The 23,589-nt window shown below is 46.8% G+C and overlaps 10 protein-coding genes across 10 annotated transcripts; 7 read left to right on the forward strand and 3 right to left on the reverse strand.

The window, feature by feature from the left end:
• Positions 1-461: 461 nt before the first annotated feature.
• PHATRDRAFT_13004 (predicted protein) lies at positions 462-977 on the forward strand (the record flags this gene model as incomplete). The annotated part of the gene is made up of 1 exon (XM_002180732.1): positions 462-977. One exon carries the CDS (start codon positions 462-464, stop codon positions 975-977), a length of 516 nt encoding a protein of 171 aa, XP_002180768.1.
• A 207-nt stretch (positions 978-1,184) lies between these two features.
• On the reverse strand, positions 1,185-2,127 carry PHATRDRAFT_46380 (predicted protein; the record flags this gene model as incomplete). Its single annotated transcript, XM_002180921.1, has 2 exons — positions 1,185-1,603; positions 1,682-2,127. The coding sequence occupies 2 exons, from the start codon at positions 2,125-2,127 to the stop codon at positions 1,351-1,353; spliced, it is 699 nt and encodes a 232-aa protein (XP_002180957.1). The 3' UTR covers positions 1,185-1,350.
• A 334-nt stretch (positions 2,128-2,461) lies between these two features.
• Positions 2,462-3,662, forward strand: PHATRDRAFT_46381 (predicted protein). The gene is made up of 2 exons (XM_002180733.1): positions 2,462-2,620; positions 2,813-3,662. The coding sequence occupies exons 1-2, from the start codon at positions 2,493-2,495 to the stop codon at positions 3,288-3,290; spliced, it is 606 nt and encodes a 201-aa protein (XP_002180769.1). The 5' UTR covers positions 2,462-2,492; the 3' UTR covers positions 3,291-3,662.
• A 336-nt stretch (positions 3,663-3,998) lies between these two features.
• On the forward strand, positions 3,999-6,860 carry PHATRDRAFT_46382 (predicted protein; the record flags this gene model as incomplete). Its single annotated transcript, XM_002180734.1, has 1 exon — positions 3,999-6,860. Exon 1 carries the CDS (start codon positions 4,074-4,076, stop codon positions 6,858-6,860), a length of 2,787 nt encoding a protein of 928 aa, XP_002180770.1. The 5' UTR covers positions 3,999-4,073.
• Positions 6,861-7,653: 793 nt separating this feature from the next.
• On the forward strand, positions 7,654-9,100 carry PHATRDRAFT_46383 (predicted protein; the record flags this gene model as incomplete). Its single annotated transcript, XM_002180735.1, has 1 exon — positions 7,654-9,100. The coding sequence occupies exon 1, from the start codon at positions 7,736-7,738 to the stop codon at positions 9,098-9,100; it is 1,365 nt and encodes a 454-aa protein (XP_002180771.1). The 5' UTR covers positions 7,654-7,735.
• On the reverse strand, positions 9,078-11,979 carry GDCT_1 (glycine decarboxylase t-protein). Its single transcript, XM_002180922.1, has 2 exons — positions 9,663-11,979; positions 9,078-9,590 (listed from the first exon to the last, which is right to left on the reverse strand). Exons 1-2 carry the CDS (start codon positions 11,778-11,780, stop codon positions 9,144-9,146), a joined length of 2,565 nt encoding a protein of 854 aa, XP_002180958.1. The 5' UTR covers positions 11,781-11,979; the 3' UTR covers positions 9,078-9,143.
• Positions 11,980-12,387: 408 nt separating this feature from the next.
• On the reverse strand, positions 12,388-14,299 carry PHATRDRAFT_46385 (predicted protein). Its single transcript, XM_002180923.1, has 2 exons — positions 13,582-14,299; positions 12,388-13,490 (listed from the first exon to the last, which is right to left on the reverse strand). Exons 1-2 carry the CDS (start codon positions 14,044-14,046, stop codon positions 12,525-12,527), a joined length of 1,431 nt encoding a protein of 476 aa, XP_002180959.1. The 5' UTR covers positions 14,047-14,299; the 3' UTR covers positions 12,388-12,524.
• Positions 14,300-15,224: 925 nt separating this feature from the next.
• On the forward strand, positions 15,225-17,181 carry PHATRDRAFT_50964 (o-acetylhomoserine; the record flags this gene model as incomplete). The annotated part of the gene is made up of 3 exons (XM_002180736.1): positions 15,225-15,232; positions 15,785-16,144; positions 16,218-17,181. The coding sequence occupies 3 exons, from the start codon at positions 15,225-15,227 to the stop codon at positions 17,179-17,181; spliced, it is 1,332 nt and encodes a 443-aa protein (XP_002180772.1).
• Positions 17,182-17,737: 556 nt separating this feature from the next.
• Positions 17,738-21,006, forward strand: PHATRDRAFT_46387 (predicted protein; the record flags this gene model as incomplete). Its single annotated transcript, XM_002180737.1, has 7 exons — positions 17,738-18,324; positions 18,660-18,883; positions 18,969-19,045; positions 19,154-19,396; positions 19,746-19,849; positions 20,302-20,495; positions 20,564-21,006. 7 exons carry the CDS (start codon positions 17,738-17,740, stop codon positions 21,004-21,006), a joined length of 1,872 nt encoding a protein of 623 aa, XP_002180773.1.
• A 1,356-nt stretch (positions 21,007-22,362) lies between these two features.
• PHATRDRAFT_27889 (predicted protein) lies at positions 22,363-23,216 on the forward strand (the record flags this gene model as incomplete). The annotated part of the gene is made up of 1 exon (XM_002180738.1): positions 22,363-23,216. A coding segment is annotated over exon 1 (702 nt), but the record flags the coding sequence as incomplete, so codon positions are not given.
• Between the last annotated feature and the right edge of the window lie 373 nt (positions 23,217-23,589).

The following is a 23,589-nucleotide window of genomic DNA, read 5'->3' on the forward strand; positions in this document are numbered from 1 at the left end:
TCAGTTTCACTCTTGGTTTACAGCAAACAGTTTTCTTCCTCCTGCCCTATGAAGTAAATTATACCAGAAGCGCCGCTCTTTCAACCAGTTTCACGAAGCCGTCTATAGAAGAAGAAGAGTAATCGAATCCCTTAGAATTGCTGGTTCGGCTGGTTTGACTCATTACAGAATATATGGTCGAATTGTTTCTTATTTCAAAAAGATGAATCAAGAATGCTTTGGAAGGGTCGCCGCGCGAACCCTATGAAACAGGTGGGGATAGAAAAGCCCAGCGGGAAAAACTTGACCAGCCCAAGTTGTAAAACGATCCTTCTCTCTAGTAGAGATTCCTCGAAACGATATTAAAACAGTGGATCGAATAGGGGATGAAATTCCACCCGAGAGTAGTCGCCTTTATGAGAGACGCCGAATCCAAGTATCTTCCCGAAGGAATGAACCGAATACATAACAAGCATACGAAAATGAGTAGCTCTTGCCTCTTACCCGCTTCAGGATTTCACGAGCGCCAGAAACTTGCTATGTGTGCTGTTCATGCAATAAATAACATTGTTCAGTCATCCAAGTACTCCAAAACAGATTTTGATTCGATTTGTGAACAGTTGTCGCCCTTAATATGGTTCAATCCGCATCGAAGCGCTTTCAGCATAGGAAATTACGACGTGAATGTTGTTTTGCTGGTTTTACAAGCAGAGAATTGTTCTGTCCTCTGGCACGATAGACGAGGACTAGTCACTACACACGATCTGGATATCCACGATGCTATTCTCTGGAATGTTCGTTCAGAGACGTGGTTGGGGCGCATCGCTGGCTGGAGACATTGGATTGCACTCCGGGTACGTGACGGTTGTTGGACGAATTATGATTCCCTTTTCACAGAACCACAAGATATTGGGAACAGCAAGCAATGCGCAGCTTTACTCAATTCCGAAAAAGATGGACATGTTCTGCTCATACATTTCCCGTGTACCGAGGATTAGTGGTATGTCGCGTATGCATGGCAAGACATCTATATGTGATCGAATAGCGGGGAGATTGCTGTGATTAACTTCCCCAAAACACGATGGGACAAGCATAAAATTTGGAATACTCTCATTGTACTTCATCCAACAATGGAGTGACGGGCATATTTTCTTTGTCTCCTTAGTTTTCTGCCTCTGGCATACATAACGATGAAATGGTATCGTCATGATAAAAATAAAAATTGTGGAATGAGTTCTTACTTCGGAAGCCCCTTTATAGCTGAGTCGTATCACCTTGCGGTTATCTCTTTTTCGTGAAGCTATCTGTTCCAGCCTCCGAAGCAGCGCTTCTCAAAAGGGTGTGGAAAGTCCAGAAAACGCCGAAAGAAATCTACTCAAGCTGCTTCATGGCAATGGCAATCTGATCTTGCATGAGTTTGAGTTGACTGAGTGCGGAATTCTTAAGCTCCGAGTCGAGATCTTTCATGTTGCTGGGATCCCCGAGTGTGACATATTTCCCTTCACCAACACAGAAATCGAAACTAGCAGCTGACGAAAGCGCAGCATTTCCCCGATTTTTTTTTGTAACTGTCGCCACCAAAGCTCCCTGCTCGGCTGCATCCAGTGGCGATCCATTCTGGGAGCTAGATTTGGGTTAATTGTTAGTATAGGGTAAACCAAGCTGCTCAATCCACGATTGTAACAATTGAAAAGAAACTTACTACAAGGCCTCTCCACGCCTGACAGTCCGAGATGGCGTTTCAATCGGTCGGTTGTTGCGTCGTGTCGGTTCGGGTGTTGCGGTCGCCAATCGATCGCGATTCTTCGATACGATAGGGTGGTCTTCTCGGACTCGCCGGACGGCACGAATCAGATCTATTTTATACAGTGCGTTGAACTCCGATACTTTCATGCTCTTGATGCTTTTCGGTAATTTGACCATACCAGAAGCGTACGCTTGTTGTTGCTTATTCTTGGACTGAGTTAGATCTGCGGCCAAGGAGTCCAGCCGCTGTTGAAATTCGCTCTTGAGGTCATCGAGAATCGATGCGATGTGTGCCGCATTCGTCCCATCGATCTCTGAGGGGCCTCCATCCTCGCTATTGAAGCAACCTTGGAGGTGGCGCTTCGGGGCATCTCTATCTTCTTGACGACTAACTTGGGCCATGCTTGCCGTCTTGCAAGTTAACTTGCGTAACAACTTGGGAACGATGTCTTCGCTGGATGCAACCTACGACGGCATGAAAATAAGCGCGGCCATGGTTTGGTCGTCGTGGGAGAGAAAAAGCAACGGTCAAATCCAACTACGCGCGCGCCAGTCATTTCGAAAACTACCTGTAACGTAAACCCTAATCGGGGTGCGTATCGACGAGTGTCACTTCCCAGCGGTTCGAGTTCCAAAACCTGTCCCAAGACTGGCCCTCGCGTAGGGAGTTTTTCCGCTCCACCTCCCGCGAACTCTTCGCAATTCACACGAACAAAAAACGCAGCCGTGGATCGTCGAGACCGACCTACAAACTAGAAACATCGACCATGCCGCCTTACGGAGAACCAGACTGGGCCACCCCCGGAAACACATCCAATGTTGCTACGCAGAATGCAGGAACACCTACTGCAGCGACAGCTTCTTCAGGAATGAACGGCAACAGCAGTGAATCGCGGTACGTTCGACTGTCATTGTGCAGTGTTCCGTTGAGCTTTGGTTGAGTACCGGATTCCGTTTTTGTCAGATTCGACAAGGTTTTGCCGCCAGACGAGGGAATTTTGCTCTACCGCAAGGAGATCTATATCTCTGTGGTCCATTCCACCACCGTTTTACTCATCCTGCTGACTTTTGTCACTTCTTTCTGCAGGCAAAAGGCTCGATGGGCGATTTCATTGCTGTCGTTTCTTAATTTCGGGCTGGCTGCTATGATGGGAACTCTAGGTGTTCTCTCCCTCATCCATTTCAACCCTGGGAGTTCTTCGGACTATTCAGCAGCATTTCTTTCGTCCTACATGGTCATTTTTGCTGTGATCTTGTTCCTCTACGAACTTATTTGGTGGACACCAATTGCCGCATTGAACAAAATGTTCCGAATGAATTTCGGTTTCATGTATGGATTGCGAGGGAAAGGTCTTTTCTTGGTTTTTATTGCGTTTCTTTGCCTAGGTCTTCGAGATGAAAATGCCTCTGGGGTGAAAGGATTGGACTGGGCAACCGGTCTCGCTTGGTTGGGCGCAGGATGTTTCAATATTTTTATTTGGATGACCTGGTCGGAAGCGTCTGCGGCTTACAAGCCACCGACAGCTGGTCTGACTGGACCCAGCGACAGTAACACCGTTGTGTAGATCAAGTGAAAGGATCAAGAGAAGGGATGGTCAGCCAACCGCACTACATCTTAAAGCCGATTTTCGTGTACTTAGCTCTACTCAAAGTCTACCTACAGTCTATGTATGTCGGGCTCACGACGTCGTCCCCATCATTGTTTACAGGCGGGGATCCGAGCCATACAATGTAGATCACCCTTTAGTTCAAAATCGATGAAGGAGTTAGCAATTCACAGTGATGCGGTACACCGTTTCTGGCAAGCTGGAGCGAGCATAGCGAATGTGAATGTACCAATTTTATGTTGGGTTGTAATCCTACAATGCGGCTCCTACAGCTGCAAATTGTTGACCATGCACATCGATAACTTATCTAGACGTGGGACGACGTCTATTCCATTCGAATAAGCTGGACCGGACCGACTTTGGCAACTTCCATTAATTGGATTTTTTCAATCTCTTCCTCTTGGTCTACTCGCCCAAGAAAAAATTAGCTGACTGTGAATGTGACGCGTTTACAATTATGTTTTCAGATATGCATTAATTAGAAGGTAAAGAATGATAGAAAGCCGTCGCGCCTCACCAAACGCAAGCCCAAAATCAACACCGAAAGAATGCGTAACTAGATTCCCGGGATGGCATTCGCTGGCTTCCCACGGGAAAATCGTCTAGTTCTCTATCAATACTAGGAAAGCAGCAAGCACTCTCACATTCAGTTTTCTATCAAGGACTCTCGCATTGCCTTGCACAAATTGTCGAACTGACTGTGAACCTTTGTACACCAGAGTAGGTATCGTTGCGGTGCCGATGGAGCGCAACTCAGACATGGATGCGCTAGTCAACAGCCACATCCAGCGCACACGAGGGACTGTACGAAATCGAGGCGAGCACGGCGTACTTTGCCGACCCTCTTACCTTTTCATGACAGTGCTCCTATTAGTTGTGTTCGTCGCCACGTTTCTGACCGAAAGCATCGAGATCAACATTAATCTCAAAAAAGTTGACGGTTCCGGAGACTCGAAGCCAGAATCCTCGGAAGCGAAAAAAGCAACGTCTCCTTCCAGTAAACCGTCTCCTTCCAGTAAACCTTCGACTACAGGAGAAGATGCTAATTCATACGAAAATGAAGTCGCCTCCGGAAAATTTTCGATTCCTAATGTCGAAGACGATCCAGCCAATGCCGACAACAGCAACGTAGAAAGAGACGTGGACAATATATCGGACAGTACCGTGCCGGGCGGTGGATCGACTTCGGAGGAAGTACCTGTTTCCCCGTCACACGTCGACGAAGCTGTGGTACCCGAAACCCTTGTTCAAGATACTGTGATTGACAACTTGGAAAGTATTTCCAATAATAGGACGCCTGTATCCACTGGAGACGCACCAAGTAAAAGTCCGACTTTTGGAGCTGAGGATCTCCCACCGGGCTTCAAGAAGCATCCCTCTGCCATTTCGGATGTTTACGTCAGAAGAGGGAAGCCGTTGGATGACGCGGAGAAAGCCAAGCTCGCGGACACCTGGGGATCTTGGACATTTGTGGATCAAAACGCAAACAACCGACCGAGTGCCGACTTTTATGCAGATTATCCACACCGCGATATCCCCTTCGACAAAATCCCGGAAACTTCGTGGCAAAAGGATCCGGCATATCTGGCCTCCTTTTTGCCTGAAGCTCAGGCGCTCGTCGAACGCGCCATGGAGGCGATACTGGCCGAATACGGTCACAGTAAGTTTGATGAGCCACAGATGGATTTTGAAAAGAGATCGGATATGTTTTCGTTGACTATGCTCGATTTGGAAAAAGGCGAGAAGTTCCCGAAGACAGCAAGCAATGCAGGATGCACCACGAAACGAAGCTTCGATGGACTGGTCCGCCGAATCCTGCACGCAATTATGAGTGAAGACACGTTCAATTTTGTCATGGGTGGTCATTCTTCAGCGGCAGGTCACGGTAACCATTTTCAACAAAGCTATACGTTGCAGTTTCAAAAGGTCATGGAGCCTATTTTTGCCAGACTGGGCGTGAAATTGACTTCGCGGAACATTGGAATGGGAGGTTTGGGTACTCTTCACAATTCTCTCGGGGCAGGATCTATTTATGGTTCCGAGCTTGACATTTTGATGTGGGACTCAGGTATGACAGAGAGAGGAGCGCCTATCGTCGACCTTTTTAGCATTCAAGGAATGATCGGAGGAAGCAGAGTCCCCTTCATCATTGCCGAAGGATCTCTCGCTGAGCTGCATACTCATGCTGGAGCCGATGTTGGAAAGTTAGGGACGGGGATGAGAGGGATACAGAAGACAGACAGCGTCAAAACACTAGAACAAATTCCCTGGGCAGCGAGGTACATGGACTGTTCACCAGAAATGCGCACTGAGTGTGGAAACAACAAATACCGAGGAACGTGTTGGATTCATCGTCCCGACTTTAATCCAAAATTAGCTCAAAAGGCTGTTCCTGGCGGAAGAGCCAATTGGCACCCAGGAGATCGCAGCCATCAATTGGAGGGAAGAGTGTTGGCCTTTCTTGTCTTGCGCGCCATCAAACAGGCGCTGGACCTCTGGGCTAGCGCTGAAAACTACAGACTTCCCGATGAATATTGGCACGTAGCAGGGTACTATCAAAGCATCCGCTCAAAGTTGATTAGTCTGAATCCAGCAATAGGAGGTTGCCATCAGAACGAAGGAATCATCCAGAGAGCTTGTTCTACCGCTATGAAGTCTCGAACAGAATTTACACCCCGAAATAACCCTTCGGAGACAAGTATTCGAAGCATCTTAAAAGGAAACTACGACTTTAAGATTCTGCCCAATGTGTACGACCCTCCGGATGTCTTTGTTCCTGATTTGAGTGTCCCTGATGGTGTATTTGAGTATCTTGCTGTCGTTGAAAATGGTGAAGATTTCCAACCGGAACTCTCGCGTGTACAACGATTTTCTTCGACTCGTCGTCTAAAATCGACGCACCACAGATCTCTTGCAAATCCATCTATAACTCCAGGAAAGGGATGGTTTTTCACAGGAAACTCGGCACCCGATAATTGCGATGGAACTTACGACTCATTCTGCGGCCGGAGTCAGGATAACCCCTGTCTCCTATATGGCCACAACGATGGTCGCTCGGGCCTGCTTTTTGACAGTTTAAGTGGTTGGTTGATCATGGATTTAGTGGAACTCAAGGAGGGTATTATCATTCTAAAAATAGAGGACTGGCATGGTGCCAAATCAAACAAAGCGACGGAAGGATGGCGCTGTGAGAATGGCAGTGCAGAATGCAGCGGGCGTCGGCTTTCCTCGGCTATTCGCCGTGGAAACTATACTTCCACTCAATTGGATCGCAATTTGAAGGCGAAGCCACCGGAATACTGTGAAAAATTTGTCTTTGAATACGCCATCGATGGCAAAGTTACACAAATGAAAAAAGACGAGTTTATGAAGAAAATGATTCAGGCTCAACGAGTCGTTCAACTTTGGGTTCTTCTGGATGATCCAAATTTTTCATCAGGCGATCCGAAGGACGTCGAGCTCGCGTTTCGCATAACCGGGTGCGGGCGTGAGAAGACGATGCACTTGACTCATGTCTACTGGGCGTGAAAGCTCAGTATGGAGATGCAGCGAGTATGCTATTACCTTAAAAAGTAGTCGCTGGCCCATAACAGATTCGACACTACCTAATGGATGCTTTATACATATAAATTTAAGGGCTGCCGCGACTTACATTAACAAAATGAATTAAAACGGTACGTACAAAACAGATCGTGGTTGTGCGACTGTAGGGTAATGTCTAAACGTAGTAAAACGTATAGGGTTAGATGAGCCTTCTTCAATTGAATGAGCTGATAATTCTGTGGCTTTGTCATCAACCAATGGCTTCCCGACAAGTTTGCACCTTTGGCCGACTAGGTGGCTTGACTTCCACCCGATCGGTGGCTTGTTGAGCGAGTCGCTCGGCCACCTGTCCTTCCCTTTTCTCCGCCTTGGCCCGTTCAATCGATGGAAAAGTAGCATACCAATAGTAATCTACAGTCGTCTGAGACCTCAGTGTTGTAAAGATTCAGCACCGGAGTATCTGGCACGATCCCGAGAAAACGACTTACCTTCCGCTCGAGCTAGTTCCCATTGCAGATATTTCCTTTCCGCACCAATTCGATGTTTTCGAACGAACCATCGAGGTTGATCACCATGTTTTACAATTAAAAGTACTTGCAGTTATATTACTGTTAGATATCGTAACTTCAGTGGTACATAAGAACTCGGAAACCGCTAGTTCCAACCCTATTGTGTTTGTGCACTGCTGACTGCGAGTTGTTCTTTACGCTTAGCCGAGTGAAAACTCATCTCTCATCTCGCACGAAGTCTTTCAAAGTCAACGACACTTGGCCCTCGACAAAAGCCTTCGAATCAATTGGGTGCATCAGGGACTATCAAACAATTCTTTTGCTTGCTGTTTTCTTAGATAGGCTGGTGAGATGCGTCAACTACGAAATATAATACTTGTAGCCTCTTCGGCTTTGTGGGCAGGCCAACAAATCTGCTTTGCATTCGCGCCGTTGTGCTGTCAAGCCCGTCGTTGGTCAACCGCCCTACCTAACAAAGGTCAGCGAAGACAATTGGAAGTTTACTGCGCCCCTCCAACAACAAGCACTCAAATTCAGGAAAGAGCACCACTTTCCGATGCTGCCACTTGGCACCGCGAAAGGCGAAGGCAAATGTTAAAGAAGTATGGACAACAGATTGCGCCTCTGGAGCGACAAGCCTCCAGCCAAGATGTGGCTGTCCCTCTGCTCGCTTTAGCGAACTTATCGCTATTAGGAATGTCAATTTGGAGTGGATCACTGCCAATTGCTGGTGTTGTTGCTTTGGCTGCTTTTCCTGGGTCCATGTTCTCCCTATGGCAGTTGCAAATTCTGCATGATGTGTTACATGGTTCTTTGCTGAAAAAGGGAGTGAGTTCGTTTTGGGGAATTAAAAGGAAAACACTACAGGACCAGATTCTGTTTTGGGGGTCTATGCCCTCCGTATTTGGATACTACCTTTATTTAAAGTTCGGCCACTTGTCGCACCACAAGAATGTTGGAGATCCTCACCAAGCTAGCCTATCGCAGTTGTTTGCTTCCGATCAAGTCGACTTCGAAGACGGGGACGTACTCTTTGTAGCACACCGTATGAATTTGAAGGGCGATATTGGCCCGGTGTTCAATATGCCCTTTGGCAAAAAGATCAAAATGTCTATAAGCAAAAGCGGTTTTAACTCTTGGAGACAAGGCCATGCCATGTGGAATGCGATCATGTTTACCGCGTCTTTCATGTACGAACGTCTCATGCTCCTTCTGAATGATGCAATAGTTGCTGGTACCGGCTACAACTTGTTCTTTCCCAATAAGCCTCAAATCTTTCACGATGAATGTGCCAAGTATGCTCGATGGGCAACTGCGCTTCGTGCAAGCTTGTGGATCTTCGCTGGATGGCAATCGTTATTATTTCTCTACCTGGCAGAGACGCTGTGGTCCATTCCACCACACCCGGCTTGTGCAATGTTTGTGACAAATCATCCATCGTCAAAAGATGGAGAATCTGGGAAGTGCATTCCGTCACAATCAACATATGCCGGTGCCTGGTATTCAATCTTTACGTTGGGAACAAACTATCATTGTGAACACCATGACTTTCCAACCATTCCATTGCACAAACTAGGCGAGCTAAGAGAAATCGCGCCCGAGTTTTATCGTCATGGGTCCAACGATAACTTGGCACAGGTAATGATCAAAGCCTTTGACGATCCTGATTTTTACGCATGTATGGATACTGGAATTGGATCAACTAAGCAAAATTAGACATCGATTTATTCCGCTTCACTACATTTAAAAGTGATGACATTTACGCATCTTTTACGCGAACGCTAGCGGGATCGTACATCGGGCGTATCGACAACCTACAAGGATGCTTTCGACTGCCAACTTCAACCTCCCAGTCGCTGCCATCCAACCAATTTTTCTTTACGGGAATATCACGCGTAAGCATGCTCAAACCCACGGCGCCCCCGACAGTGTGTCCGTAAGATGCAGCTCGAATATCAGATATACGCCTTCCGTCCTTCCAAAGGATTTCACCATGATGCAATAGAGGTGCAGGGTCTAAGACTAAAACATTCACAATTCGCTTCAATAAACCTCCTCGCTCTTTCGCAGCATCCTTTTGTGCAAGGACGTGCTTCTGGCCGATGAAGCCACCTTCTTTCTCAAAATCGCAGGTGAATCCCAACCCACAGTCCAGAAGTCTATCCGTGTTGTCCATATCGTGTCCGTAATCCCGATATCCCTTTTCCTGAGGTGGTATGAAGAAAGCGTAAGGAACTAACGATAACCATCGATATTTCCAACAAACCACAAGACGTACCATTCTTAGACTTCCCAGAGCTTTGAGACCCGCGTGAGAGAGGGAAAATTCCCGGCCTAATTCAACGATACAATCGTAAACGTGCCTCGCTTGTTCTACTGGAACAAAAAGTTCGTATCCCAGCTCTCCGACATAGGTAATTCGAATACAAAGAACTCGCGCTAAGCCTATGTCAATCTCTTCTGCTCTACGGAAAGCAAAGTTGTTCAGATCGACAGAAGTCAGGCCTTGCAGTAACTCTCTCGATCGTGGACCCTGCAAATTAAGTTGCGCGTAGCGACCTGTTACGTCAGTTACAAAAACGTGCTCTCCGTGCACCAGTCGATCGAGCATATGACTGTAGACTTTGTTGAGCATTGTGTCTGTTGCTACCACCATAAAGTGATTCTCTGCCATTTTAGTTATCGTCAAATCCGCCGCCATATACCCCTGTTCATCGAGCCACTGTGTATATGTTATCATACCCCAATCACCGTCTACGTTGGCTGTAGACAGACGATTGAGAAACTTCCCTGCATCATTTCCTTGTACATGAAACTTGCTCATGAAGCTCATATCGAACAGGGCAACATTATTTCGGCAGCTGATATGTTCTGCCTCCCAGTGTAGGAACCAGTTTTCTCTGCCAAAACTCTCAGTCTCGACCTTTGGATTGGTTCCATGGGGAGCGTACCAGGATGGAGATTCCCAACCGCTGGTCTCCTGGAAAAATGCATTGGCGTTTACCAATCGCTCGTGCAGAACAGATTGCTTCGCGTTTCGACACGTCGTTGGTTGATGGTCTGGATAATGAACCTTGTAAGTATTTCCCAGCGCCTCACCGGTACGGTCATTTCGGTATGTTATGTTACTTTGATACCGTTGGAATCGACTTGCATCAATGGCAGTAACGTCGACATCATGGGGTGAGCATCCCTGCTGTATCCATTGAGCTAAAATTTTCCCAATACCCCCTCCCGTTAAAATTCCAATGGAGTTCAGCCCCGCAGCGATGTAATAATTGCGAAGCTCCGGTGATTCCCCTACAATGGGACGGTTGTCTGGGGTAAATGATTCCGGCCCACAAAAAAGCGCTTTGACACCAACATTTTCAGCGGCCGGGACCCGCTTCATGGCTTGCTCCACGTATGGCATCATGCGATCCCAATCTGGATCAAGCTCACCAAAGCTAAAATCCAAAGGGACCCCTTCGGGCTTCCATGCCGCTCCCTCCCATTCAAAAAAGCCCAGCATTAGCCCCTTCCCTTCCGGTCTGATGTAAACGCATTTCGAAGAGTCTTCTATGACAGGCCAAGAAGGATCAATTTCCTTCATAGGCTCAGTAATCAAATAGTAGTGTTCAGCTGCTTGATTCGGAATGTTATACACTCCACAGGCCTCCCCAAACTGCCGTGCCCACATACCAGCACAATTAACGACGATATTCGCTGCAATTACGGTTTCATTTTCAAGTCGGACACCTGTTACCTTGGCACGATAATTACCATTTGGTTTCGAGGTCGTCACACCGGCTACGTGACACTGTTCAATAATATTGGCACCATGCAAACGCGCCCCTTTTGCCAATGCCATCGTCGCATCAGTAGGGTTGGCTCGTCCATCGTTCTCAACCCAAAAGCCTGAGAGGACGTCCGACGTCTCACAGAGAGGGAATAGGTCTTTGACTTGCTCGGGTGAAATTTCTGCTACGTCTACCCCTAGAAATCGGTTGAAGGCAGCTATTCTTCGAAAGGCTTCCAGTCGATCCGCATCGCATGCCAGCTCAATGAATCCAATACCCATATATCCGGTTTCCAAACCAGTCTCCGTAGGCAGAATATCTCGATACAGTTCTTGCGTATATTGACGGGACCATGTAGATGTCGACGACATGGATCCGAAACTATTCATCAAACCGGCGGCATGCCACGTTGTTCCAGAAGTCAGACGGTCTCTTTCCAAGAGGAGAACATCTTCGACGCCGGCCTTGGCTAAGTGGTAGGCAACCGAAGTTCCGATGATCCCACCTCCCACCACCACTACGTTTGCTCGTTCCGGGACTGTCTGCGACGATGCACATCTTAAATGCACGCGACCTTTCCGTAGGCGAAGACCCCGCACACAAGACAACCTTTTCATTTTCGCTAGCACGTCCTGTTTCCCATACTTCGGTGACAGTAGGCCGTCGAAAGATTGGGAAACGTGGCTACAAGTATTTGCGGTATGTTCTTTACGCGGATGATCAGTGCTTTCGGTAAGTTATTCTTTTCTTGCCAGATGTGCAGCGATGACTATGATTCTTTCGAAGAATTCTCATGGTGTCTTCGGCCAACTGTTTGATACTTTATTTGACGTGTATCGTTGTTCGACTCATGATTTCTGCACCATAAAACGTCAACGGTAAGTCATTCTCTAGACCTAAGCGACCCTAGTAGACTCTTGGAATAGTAGGGGTGATGGATTTGAGTCTTCGGATATTCATGACGTCACTGTTTACCTACGTCGGCCATTCTATCGATCATAAAACGGACTCGGCTTACGTCACTCCGCCAGATTGCTCTTCTACATTGTCAATCTTCACGTGAGCTTCACCAGTATTGGTAGTGTGCCGACGACTGTGATTTGACTGTACACTATTCATTTACACAGTTTTCTGCAGAATGATAAACCCCACTGGGCAAATAGCGGGCTACGCTGAAATTGGAATGGTGGGCAATGCCGCTGATTGAAACGTTGTGCTTTTTTTCGAATAACTTGTAGTTTTATTTTATGCTTCTATATCCATCTAATATAGGTCTATTCTATTTTGTTTTGGCTTTGTGCAAGAGAAATCGTGTTGAGAATATGATGCTAGGGAAAGGCTTCAAGGGCATGCGACCTTCATCAGTAGGGAGGCTTACTGGCATCAACCGAAGCTGATGAGGTTAGGTTCGAAATTCCTTGATCGAGCAAAGTAGGGATGATCATCGGGGTCTTCAGAAAGTCTTCAGCGCGTTCTGCTAAAGTAACTTCGTCAACACCTTCATCCCACAAGCCTAGCTGATTCGAACTGTAGCTATCTTCCATATCTTCCGCAATCGAACCGACCACGTCCTTTCGAATAGCATCACATAGATTCGAAAGTCGTAGGGATCCTTGAAAAGGGTCTTCAATGCTGTATCCGATTTGGTACACTCCAAACATTAGCCAAGCGATTCCGGCTGTCACTGGTGCAGTCAAAAACCCCATGTCCTTAACCAGGGCGAAAGGGAGCGTGAACAGAAACAAAGTCAGCGAGCGTAGCGAGTGACGAGCATAGTTCAGCGGGACAGCTGTTTGATGGATGCGCTCACATTCACCAATCGCATTCGTGAGCTTGTCGACAGCTGTCAACATTACTAGACGCTCCCGGCTGCTAAAGTTCGGACCGTAAGGAATTGCCATGATCTCACGTCCGATACGGTCGCATGCCCATAAAGGACGATTCTGTGTTCGCGCCAAGCGCTGTGTAGAGAAGTAATCAAACAGATTCCATGGCAGCTTACGCTTGTCGACATAGCATTTGTCTCTCGGGAGTGAAGGCGAAGCATTGGACCTAGTCAGCCCGTCAATCTTATCACCCTCGAAGCGAGTCTCGAGAGTCTTTAGGGGGTCTTCTAGCAAGAGGCGATGCTCCTCGGGAATACGTTCCCCGGCTTCCTCACAGAGGCAACCGTGCCGAATATGATGGCGCAAGAGATAAGGGTATGCAGCTACCAGATTCATCATTCGCACCTTGCGGTCCATTCCCACCTCTTTCGCGTATAGCCTTGTTATACGAGAAAAATTTCGGGACACGCTAAGAATATTCTCCCAAATTTTGCGCCCTTCCTATAGTGACGGAGGATTCGAGTGTAAGAGGAAATTCTAAGGTGCGCTTTCAAAAGAAGGATGCTTTCGATCGGAGTAAAAGAGGACTTACGTAAAATCTCTGGTAAGCACTGTTGGTGCGAAACACCAAGAGCAATCCCAAAGATGACACCAAAAATGAGTGGGCTGCTGTAGGAATGCAAATGCTTTCCCCGAGGATTCGAAGAGGCGCTGAGCTCGAAGTGCTAAAAATACGTTGGATTAGTGAAACTGCAAAAGACCATCCAGCGACACAAAAAAGAGGGTTGCGGATTTCCCGTAAAACCTTCGACTGTGGAAAGGATCGGACGTTGTATAACCAGTCGGAAGCTGCGTGGCGATTGTTGACTGGGATATCATCATAAGTGGAAGACAATCCGTTGGACACGGAAGTGAAAACCTCATTCGGAAGAATCGGCGGTACCGCCTTACCGCTGGTATGAGGAGACCGAAAGGCCAATCTTGTAGGGGACGGAGAAAAAGCTGAAGTCTGGCGGACAACGAATGCAGCTATTGAAAGGAAGTAAAGTATCCACATGACTGAATTTTGTTAGGATGCAATGAGAGGACTTCGAGCTCCGCCGAAACTGACAGAATGAAGTGACTTTTTGTCCTTTGATGTTTCAATCGCTGATTATGAGTCGCCCGCTATTCTACGCCGCAGGAGAGGTTTGCTGCAAGTACGTAATAACTGCGTACGCCTCTTTTCTAGCAAGATAGAGTAGATTCGGTTCTTTTTGAAAGATGGCGGATAGCAGATTCGATGTTTCCGACAAAAGTTCGAATCTCGTCTGGCGAGCGATGAATGTGTGATGAGGTGGGAATGTAGTGGGCTCTATGGCTGCGAACTCTTCCGCGTGAATAGAATAGCGTAACGGAATCTTCGGATCCTAATGCCGTTGAACTCCACGGCACGACTAGCTCTCAGTCATCAAAGGGGAATCTAAATTTATCAAAATGACCAAAATACTCGTTGGAGTCGTGACCTGACATTTACGTCCAATCGCTTCGATGAGTTCAGAATCAAATAAGTCGTAGCCATGACGCGTCCCAAAAAAGATTGTGCGTTGTGACGTGGAATTTCCTCGCTGACTCTAGGAAACTCAATGTTACATATTGCAAAAAGTCGGAGTCGAAAGAAGCAGCATCATCATACTCCCTAGAGATGTAGATAGAATCATTATTGGAAAGTACTAGCAACACATGTTTACTAGGACGCTTAGTAGAAATAGAAATGTTATCTGACAGTGAGATGCAACGAAAGTCCGGGTTGGAGCAGCTGCTTCCACGAAAATTTTCCATCTGGACGGGAGGTTGAAACCATTTCGCCAGTCTTCAACAGATGGTGTGAAAATCTATGGATGGATACCAAAACACCAAGGTACACTACCGCAAATATTTAATTGTGAAACAGCTTTTAGTTAACCATCTATCAATCATGTTTGCCTGTCAATTCAAGTAGGCATGTCCCTTGCTCACAAACTTTTTTGCCAGGTACTGGCACATATGGATTTGAGAAGAAAATCCCAGCCTCAGGGTTATTTTTGATTTCAAAAATTGCTGTCGACCGGTACATTAATGCCCGGTTCTTTTTTGAAGATAGAGCTGATCCAACGCAAAGCTCTTGATTTGTGTTGTTTTTGCAGTGATAAGTCTTTCTATGACGATTCTCGATTGGCGGTTGTCCCAAGTCTTTAAGTTTACAAAAAATAATGAATGCAAGGGTTACTCTAGTATACATAGGAAAAATGAAACATACTATACTGGAAAGAAGTTTCACATACACTCCATGTGCGTCTTAAAATATGGCTTTTTCCTTTGCGATATGTCTGTGACAAAATAATGATAAACCGATTATCTTTGATCCTGTGGATACCTGCATTGGATCTGTCCCAAAGTTGTTGATTTACGTCCTATGAAATTAACAGACACCGTCAGTCAATAATCCTTTACGTCCGGCTCGCTCTGAAGCCAGCAAATCCTATGAGAACGGATTCTGAGTGACTGTGAGCGCTTTAAAAGATCGCATCAATCCTATCGTCAATCAGCACATTGTCCGTATGTTTCGTAACTGGCGTGTTCCGTTTTCACACATCCTATCCAAAAAAGATGATAATCAAACTCCCCCATTCGATCCTTCGTGCGTCAACTGCGGCTAATAGGAAGCTCGCTGCTCCGGCAGCCATGACAAGCACAGCTGGCATGTTCGTTGTGCCAAGGATCGCTCCGTCGCAGCGTGTTGGCATCCTTCGCCATTTGCAAACCGATGCTACTAGTGGTTTTGATACAATTGCGTTGCACGGAGGCCACGACCCGGATCCCAGTATCCCCTACGGACTCGGGTATGGGGCGCCTCGCGGGGTCCCACTTTACCGCTCGACTCCCTTTGTCTTTCGAGACACGGAGCACGCCCGGAAGCTGTTTGCTTTGGAAGAGCTCGGAAATATTTATTCCCGTCTCATGAATCCGACAAACCATATTTTAGAAAGTCGCTACGCGCAGTTGGAAGGTGGGCATCCTCTATCGGGTCTCTCAGTGTCGAGTGGTACGACGGCTGTCTTCTACGCAATTGCCAACCTAGCTTCGGCGGGAGACAACATCGTGGCGAGTTCGGCTTTGTACGGCGGTACCTATACGTAAGTTTTAGTGGATACGCAAAGTGTCAGATTTACGGGAGATCATCTACTGACTTGCTGTCGTCTTTTCCAGTATGTTCAATGATATTCTACCAACTTTGGGTATCGAAGTTCGTTTCGTCGATGGTCAAGATCCGAAAGATTTTGCAAAAGTGGCTGACGACAAGACCCGCGCTTTCTTTTGCGAATCGGTGTCCAATCCGTCTCTCACAGTCTTTGACTTGGAAGCAATCTCGAAAGAGGCACACAATCTTGGTTTGCCTTTAATTTGTGACTCGACTTTTTCGACACCGTACCTTTGCCGTCCATTCGAGTATGGTGCGGACATTATTGTATCCTCCTTGACCAAGTGGGTCGGAGGCCATGGTGCTTGCGTGGGTGGAATGATCGTTGACAAAGGAGGTTTCAATTGGGGTGGCGGGAAGCACCCAGTTTACGACATTCCCGACACCTCCTATGGCGGAGAAGCGGGTCTTCGGTGGGGACACGACCTTCCTGATGAGTTGCAACCGCTGGCCTACAAACTGCGTGCTTTAACTGTCCCGCTGCGAAATCTGGGAGGATGCTTGGCTCCGGACAATGCCTGGATGATTGTTCAAGGGATCGAGACTTTATCGCTGCGCATGGAACGCCACTGCGAAAACGCCATGAAAGTCGCCGAGTACTTGAGCGATCATCCCAAGGTTGAATGGGTCCGATATCCTGGTCTCCCAGGAGACTCGCAGTACGAAAAGGCCCAAAAGTATCTCAAAGGCAAAGGCGGTGCCATGGTCGTCTTCGGAATTAAGGCGAGCGACGGTCGCCTAGCCGGCACGCAATTCATCGATACGCTGAAATTGCACTCGCATGTTGCCAATGTCGGTGACGCTCGTTCGCTAGCTATCCACCCGGCGTCGACTACGCATTCTCAGCTTAAGATGGCTCAGCAAATTGCAGCTGGTGTCCCGCCAGAGATGGTGCGCTTGAGTACTGGATTGGAATCCATTGAAGATATTATTGCTGACCTGGAACAAGCTCTCGACAAAGTTCACGGATAGATACGCTTCACGTTTCATGTACCTTTTTCTAAAGTTGATTGGTCCTGAATTTTATGTTTCCTTTAGTTGCTGGAACGATTGGTTTCCGGCCAATGCCAGCTTTTTGGTATTCTGTACGCGCGAATGATCACAAAATAACTCTTCCATCGGCCTTTCGCTTGCATGTATGGTCGGATCTTCCAGACACAAGAATATGTGAACAAGGCAAATTGTGGAGCAGGTATTCTTACAGTTAGCTATTTTTCTCTCTTTCGGCGACTTACGGTCAGATTCACTTTCTCCCTCATTGTCAGTAGAGTATGGCGTTAGTCTAATGCTCTCTATCAACGTAAAAGTGGTGCGAGCGTCTCATACTATATTCATGTATAGAAAGTCGTGCTTATTTACTGATACTTTCAGCAAATCGTAACCAATAAGAGAGATTGGTCTACATTGGGGTGATACAGAATTCGTGAAAAAACTTCAGAAGAGCGAATATCTGGCGTTGACAGTGAAATCATCACTTGTCCGCTTCAGTTTACAGAGAACGTCGACCATTCAATGTCGCACTAGCACCATGTTTCACATAACCAAATGGTGCTTTCCGGGAATTAAGGACTGGTTGACAACATTTGTGATCGGATTTTTAGTAACAAGCTACTGGCGTGGGACATGGACACTTCTGGACATATGGCTGTGCGACCAACCCGCAGATGCTGGGCTTACGTCAGCTGACTCGTTTTGCTTTGCTGGCCTTCCTGATGAAGCTGTGAAGCATCGAAATTCTGGGTGGCTTTCCATGGGAATAGGAATGTTTTTGACTGCAATCGGTGTCAGCCTCATGTGGTTGGACTTTTGGAGGCCTCAGGTGTCGAATGTAAAGCACCGAGTGCAAATTCCAGCCCGTCGAATTGTCATTCGTTTCTTATTAGTGTACACTCTGGGCATGGCATCCGTCAACATATGGCGTGGCGTTTGGTATTTGACAGATTATTTTCTATTGCCCAACAAGCTCACTGCAACTGAATGGGGAGATTTTCCATTAGCATCTTATTGGGTCTCTTCGGTAGTTGGTTCGACAGTCTGCTTCCTTTTTTATGCTGGCCCGTGTTTATTGGCCCCGCCAGCAATCTTTTTGATTGATGGTCCTGGAATCAACCCACCGTAAGTTTACTAAAACATATTGGCATCTCACATTGCCTTACATGTGCTTACGCCGTGTCTCGCGGTTCCAGACCTATTGCAGTAACGCTGATTTCATCCTACTATTCCCTGACGCTACCAGCGGATCACAGTATTCCGGATTTATCGCACACAGTGATTGCGCTAGATTTGCTTTTTAGCTTTCTCGGCGTACCAATCATGGTAGTATGGTTCTGGAGAGGCAGTTGGTTGTTGCTTGACTACTATTTATACGGATTTTCACCAAATTCGCACGATGTTCACTTCTCCATACTTTGGTCATCCATTGTTGGGGTTTCTTTCCTGATCGTATGTAGTGAAACCATTTTTGCCTACATAAGGGTTCGCAACACAGTTGTTCTACTACTTCTTGGTCGGCTGAGAACTTTTATCCTGGCTTGGGGTACGGTCAATTTTTGGAGGGCTGTTTGGTATATTTGGGACGAGTTTTTGGGAGGTTCCACACAATGGTCCTGTTGGCTGGCACATGCTGCATCTATTGCGTTGCTAACAAGCTTCGGTTGCATGTCTTGTATTTTGGGTAAGTCAAGGCGCCTACTCTCCGCCCGATGTATTTAACCCAATTACCTCCTTTGAACTAATAAATGTCATTTTTCTTGAACCAGCCCCGGCTTCCACTCTCGGAGTGGACGCAGTACCTCATAAGGATTGTGCTGATGATCCTCTCTTCAGCAATCTTCCGGTGCCCGCTGATGACTTGTTTATGTTTGGAATTGGACGACAACCACTAACTCTGGAGCAGTCTGCGTGACCACGAAAATCTTTGGAAAATCAAAAGCACCATTTGCAGACCTCTTCGAAAGGGCTGAATGTTGATGGCTCTCCTTTAACACGCACCTCCGTGGCAATATCGTTGGAGAGCAAGAATGATGAAGGTGAAGCCTGGCGTAGCGGGGGGACGGGTCGTCGGGGATCGTACAGCAGCGTTCGCAGCGAAGAAATTTCTTTGTCGAACAATTCTTATCTCGGCCGTCAGCGTCCCGATCTTGATCGACGTGTCAGTCGAGCTGACCTTGTCTCTTCGGGGCAATCTGTGAGACGCAGCAGCCAGTTTTTTCGAAACAGATAGAAGTAAGACAGGGCAATTGTGAGTAGAGGCGCTCAATCGCAAGAACTAACATTCAATGATGTCCTTCTCTCCCTTTTTTGCGGATGTTCACTTGTACATTTCATTAGCGTTAGAGGAGATTCACTAATCCGGCCTCGATGAGGCCGCAAAATCACTAATCCGGCCAAAATAAATTTATTAAGTACCAAAGGAAGGACCACATTGCTTTCCTTACTAGCGATGATTATGAAAAAATATGGATCTTAAATAATTCGAGTATTTAAAGATCACATTCTATGTTAATTTTTGAGATGCTAGATTTTTTAATTTTTAGGCCTGCGATGGACGATGTTCTGCAAAAGACGCTTCGGTCGAAGGAGGCAACTTGACGGTGAGAGACGATCCACTGAAAAATCTTTACGAACAGTGGCTTGAGAAGTAAGTTTCAAGTTTATTAATGTATGTGATCCAATTACTTAGGAAGAAACTCTGGCCCTACCTTAGCTACTTACAGTCAACGAAATCTAGGTTTTGGCCGGATTAGTGATTTTGCGTGCTCATTGAGGCCGGATCAGTGATTTTCCTCTTAGCGTTACTATTGCATGAACGAATCGATCAGTAGTTTTTTAAAGAGAAATTTCGGTATTTGGGATGAGCAGGGGTGAAATTTTCGCTATTTGGGAAAAATCACACTGTTTCTAAGTGTTTTTATTCTCGCGGGAAATACTTTATAAGTACATTTTTTAATTAAGAACAACCCCATATACTATGCATAGCCATTTAGATTCAATTCACCAGTTCCTTCCATGAAATTTTTGACTCTCCACCCAGCAGCCAACTCTTTCTTGTTCACAACTGTGAAGTACAACACTGGCTGAGATATTGGACAGCGGCGACAAAAAGGAGAAAAAACAGAAAGCAACGCTAGGCTTTGACAGTAAGGGGGATCAGCACGAATTCATCCTGTCACAAAGGGGGTTTGTTGGGATCAGCTTTTACTCGCAAGCCGCCGAAGAGATATCGGACAACGAAGAACCCCACGAGCCGTTGTTCTCGGGCAAAGCTGCGAATGAGCAAGCACTCGGTCCGGCACAGTGCATTCTAGAAAAAAAAGATGTTCTCGCTGGCCGGGCATGTTGCCAAGCCCGTCAGCCAGAAGAAGATATCGTAGCGTTTTACCAATCCTATTGCACGGAGACGCCGCCTTTGCCGGGCAAGGGGTAGTCTACGAGACCATGCAAATGGCCGAGGTGCCCGATTTTGATGTCGGTGGAACCATTCACGTCATCATCAACAATCAGATTGGCTTTACCACCAACCCCCTACATTCGCTCTCAATGCCCTACTCGTCGGAGTTGGGCAAGGCCTTCAATTGCCCCATCTTTCACTGCAACGGCGACGATCCCCTGGCAGTATCGACGGCACTCGAGACCGCCGTCGAATGGCGTCACGAATGGGGCATGGATGTCATTATCGAGATGGTCTGCTACCGTTGTAATGGTCCCAACAAATTGGATCAGCCGGCCTTTACACAACCCAAACTCTATAAGGAAATCTCTCAACACCCACCAACCCTGGATATTTTCGAAAAGTGATTGATTGAAGAAGGAACCTTATCCAAAGAAGATGTTAAGAGATCCGTGACTTTACGCTGGAAAGCTACGAGAAGGATTTGGAAGCGTCCGAGATGTATGTGGAAAAGGAGACGGATTGGTTGAGCTCCAGGTGGACCAGTTTCAAAGGGCCGTCGCAGATTAGTCGTATTCGTCCTACCGGCAATGAGATGGACTTTGCGCAAGATAGGAATCCGAGCCGGAACGGTTCCAGCCAATTTTAAATTGTACCATCAAATGGCCAAAATCTTTAAGGCGCGTCGGGAAATGGCGAAGGTATCAAATGGGGTACTGCCGAAGCCTTGGCGTTTAGTTTGCTCCTACTAGAAGGGAATCATGTGCGTATCACCGGTCAATACGTTCAGTGCGGTACCTTTTGTCACCGGTACGCCGTCGTCAAAAATCAGAATACAAATCCTCAAGAGCGGTCAGGAGCGCAACAAACGTCACGTTACTGGGGACAATAATGTCCAAGGTTTCCAACGCGTGCGTGACAAAGGAGTAGTTGACAATCAACAAGCTGTCTGTGGGGGGAGGCTCTCCAAACAAGGGCAGCGCCATTACAGCCTTCCGCTGTCCGAAAGCGCGTCGTGTGGGGCCCACTCTGGATGCAATCTACAACGGCAATAGGTACCCGCTCTGCACCAAACTCCGCATTGAAGGGATGAAGTGCGACGTGACATCCAAATGCCGACGGTCCAGAGTGACGGACATATGACGCACTTGCAATCTACTTTGGCGGCAAGTAATTTTCTATACTACGTTTGTCATCCAAGACAGCAAGGCCAACAATTTCTAGCTTCATAGTAGTTGTGTTTCTGACTTTTGTTGGTTGGAAGTTAGTAATCGTTTGCATGGGTCAATGCCAGCCCCGAGCCCTCACCATTGGAGGCAACTAACTGTGAATGTGAAGGGATGACCACATGAAAACAATCCTTGTGATCTAACATAGGATAAGGGGTTTTTCTTAACTAAAAAGATTACTTAGAAAGTATTTCCAAGCGAGAATAAAAACACTTAGAAACAGTGTGATTTTTCCCAAATAGCGAAAATTTCACCCCTGCTCATCCCAAATACCGAATTTTCTCTTTTTTAAATTTGAACTGTAGTCGTTGTACGCAAATCAATTCTTGTCAGTGAAAACAATCGACTGTGACATTAATATGGAATATTTGAAATTTCAAGTTTACACATCCGTCCGGAATTGATTCTCAAAAACTGTTTTTGTGTCTTGTGCGAAATTTGATCCACAGTGTTCATGAATCTTTTTTTGCAATGTACGATTTCATCAAACAATTGCTTCTGGGGAACCCACAATCCCAACAGCGAATAGAATTGCAACACTCGTCCTTCCGCAACAACAGCCAAACCATACTCTCTCCAAAGATATTCTCTTTACCTCGCCGCCTGTCTTATTTGACGGTCGTACTTGTCACACAGACGCAAAGTCTCGCTTTTTCAGCATCAACGTCAAGCCAGGGTTTCAAAATGGCCCCAACAATCAAAGTCATCCCCAACCAAAAGCTTTACGTCTCCGAGCCCGACCCCAGTTGGTTCGGCAATGGACCCAATTCCTCCTCTGATCCAGCATGGACGAACGAAAACTGGCTAAAATCTCGATTTCACTTTTCTTTCGCCGAGTACAGCAATCGGGCCAATCAAGATTTCGGTGTCTTACGCGTCATGAACGACGACCTGGTGCAACCTCGACGTGGGTTCGGTACGCATCCCCATGGGGACATGGAAATAGTCACGTATATTGTAGATGGTGAGTTGTCGCACCAAGACTCCATGGGCACCAAGGAAAGTCTCGGCCGCGGTAGTATTCAATTCATGACTGCCGGTACAGGGGTTCGACACTCGGAATTCAACGACGGTGATGAGCCACTCCGGTTCATTCAAACATGGATCAAACCTGCAGCCCGGGGACTAAAGCCCAACTACGGTTCTTACAAGGGAAATCCTGAAGCCCGAAAGAACCAAATGCATCATTTGGTTTCCAATGTCAAAGACTCCTCGGTGTCAACTCCAGTCGAGATTAATCAGGATGTCGATGCTTTTGCCTCTGAAATTGAATTGGGTAAGAAAGTCATCCATGAGCTTCCCAAGGGACGCCAGGCCTATCTGTTGTGCATCGAGGGCAGCGTGAAAGTAAACGGCCACGAGCTGCACAAGTACGATGCCTGCGAGATCACCGGTACTGGTGGCGCTTTGGAAATCGAGGCCACGGGAACCGAAGCCACTGAGCATGGCGACTTGGCGCATCTTCTTATGTTCAGCATGAATGAGCATCCGGGATCTGGACGTTCGGATATTAGTTGAGTTTTCTGTCCTTAGTTTATCCTCCATTTTGGTGAAGTGCAAAATGTTTCACCTGCCTGTATACTTTTTATTCATTTTAAAATTAATGATCACATAATTTAACTTTTACTACGGTTTCTATCGGAAGCCTTTGCTTTCGTGCTCTACATTATAGTCCCCTGCTATCGTCTTGCCAGTTCAATCTGGAATGATTATTGCAAAAATCGTCTAGCCTGCGGGGGTGGAGCGGATCAAAAGAAGCGT

This window comes from Phaeodactylum tricornutum, chromosome 10 (genome assembly GCF_000150955.2).
Source record: "Phaeodactylum tricornutum CCAP 1055/1 chromosome 10, whole genome shotgun sequence".
NCBI lineage: Eukaryota > Bacillariophyta > Bacillariophyceae > Surirellales > Neidiaceae > Phaeodactylum > Phaeodactylum tricornutum.

What these genes read in the sequence shown, in the direction of transcription:
- PHATRDRAFT_46381 (XM_002180733.1), top strand. Translation starts at nt 2,493, where the DNA reads ATGCCGCCTTACGGAGAACCAGACTGGGCCACCCCCGGAAACACATCC. An exon ending in GGCAACAGCAGTGAATCGCG is followed by an intron (nt 2,621 to 2,812) that starts GTACGTTCGACT and finishes TTCTTTCTGCAG; the next exon opens with GCAAAAGGCTCGATGGGCGA.
- GDCT_1 (XM_002180922.1), bottom strand. Translation starts at nt 11,780, where the DNA reads ATGAAAAGGTTGTCTTGTGTGCGGGGTCTTCGCCTACGGAAAGGTCGC. An exon ending in CTCTGGGAAGTCTAAGAATG is followed by an intron (nt 9,591 to 9,662) that starts GTACGTCTTGTG and finishes ATACCACCTCAG; the next exon opens with GAAAAGGGATATCGGGATTA.
- PHATRDRAFT_46385 (XM_002180923.1), bottom strand. Translation starts at nt 14,046, where the DNA reads ATGTGGATACTTTACTTCCTTTCAATAGCTGCATTCGTTGTCCGCCAG. An exon ending in GTGCTTACCAGAGATTTTAC is followed by an intron (nt 13,491 to 13,581) that starts GTAAGTCCTCTT and finishes CCGTCACTATAG; the next exon opens with GAAGGGCGCAAAATTTGGGA.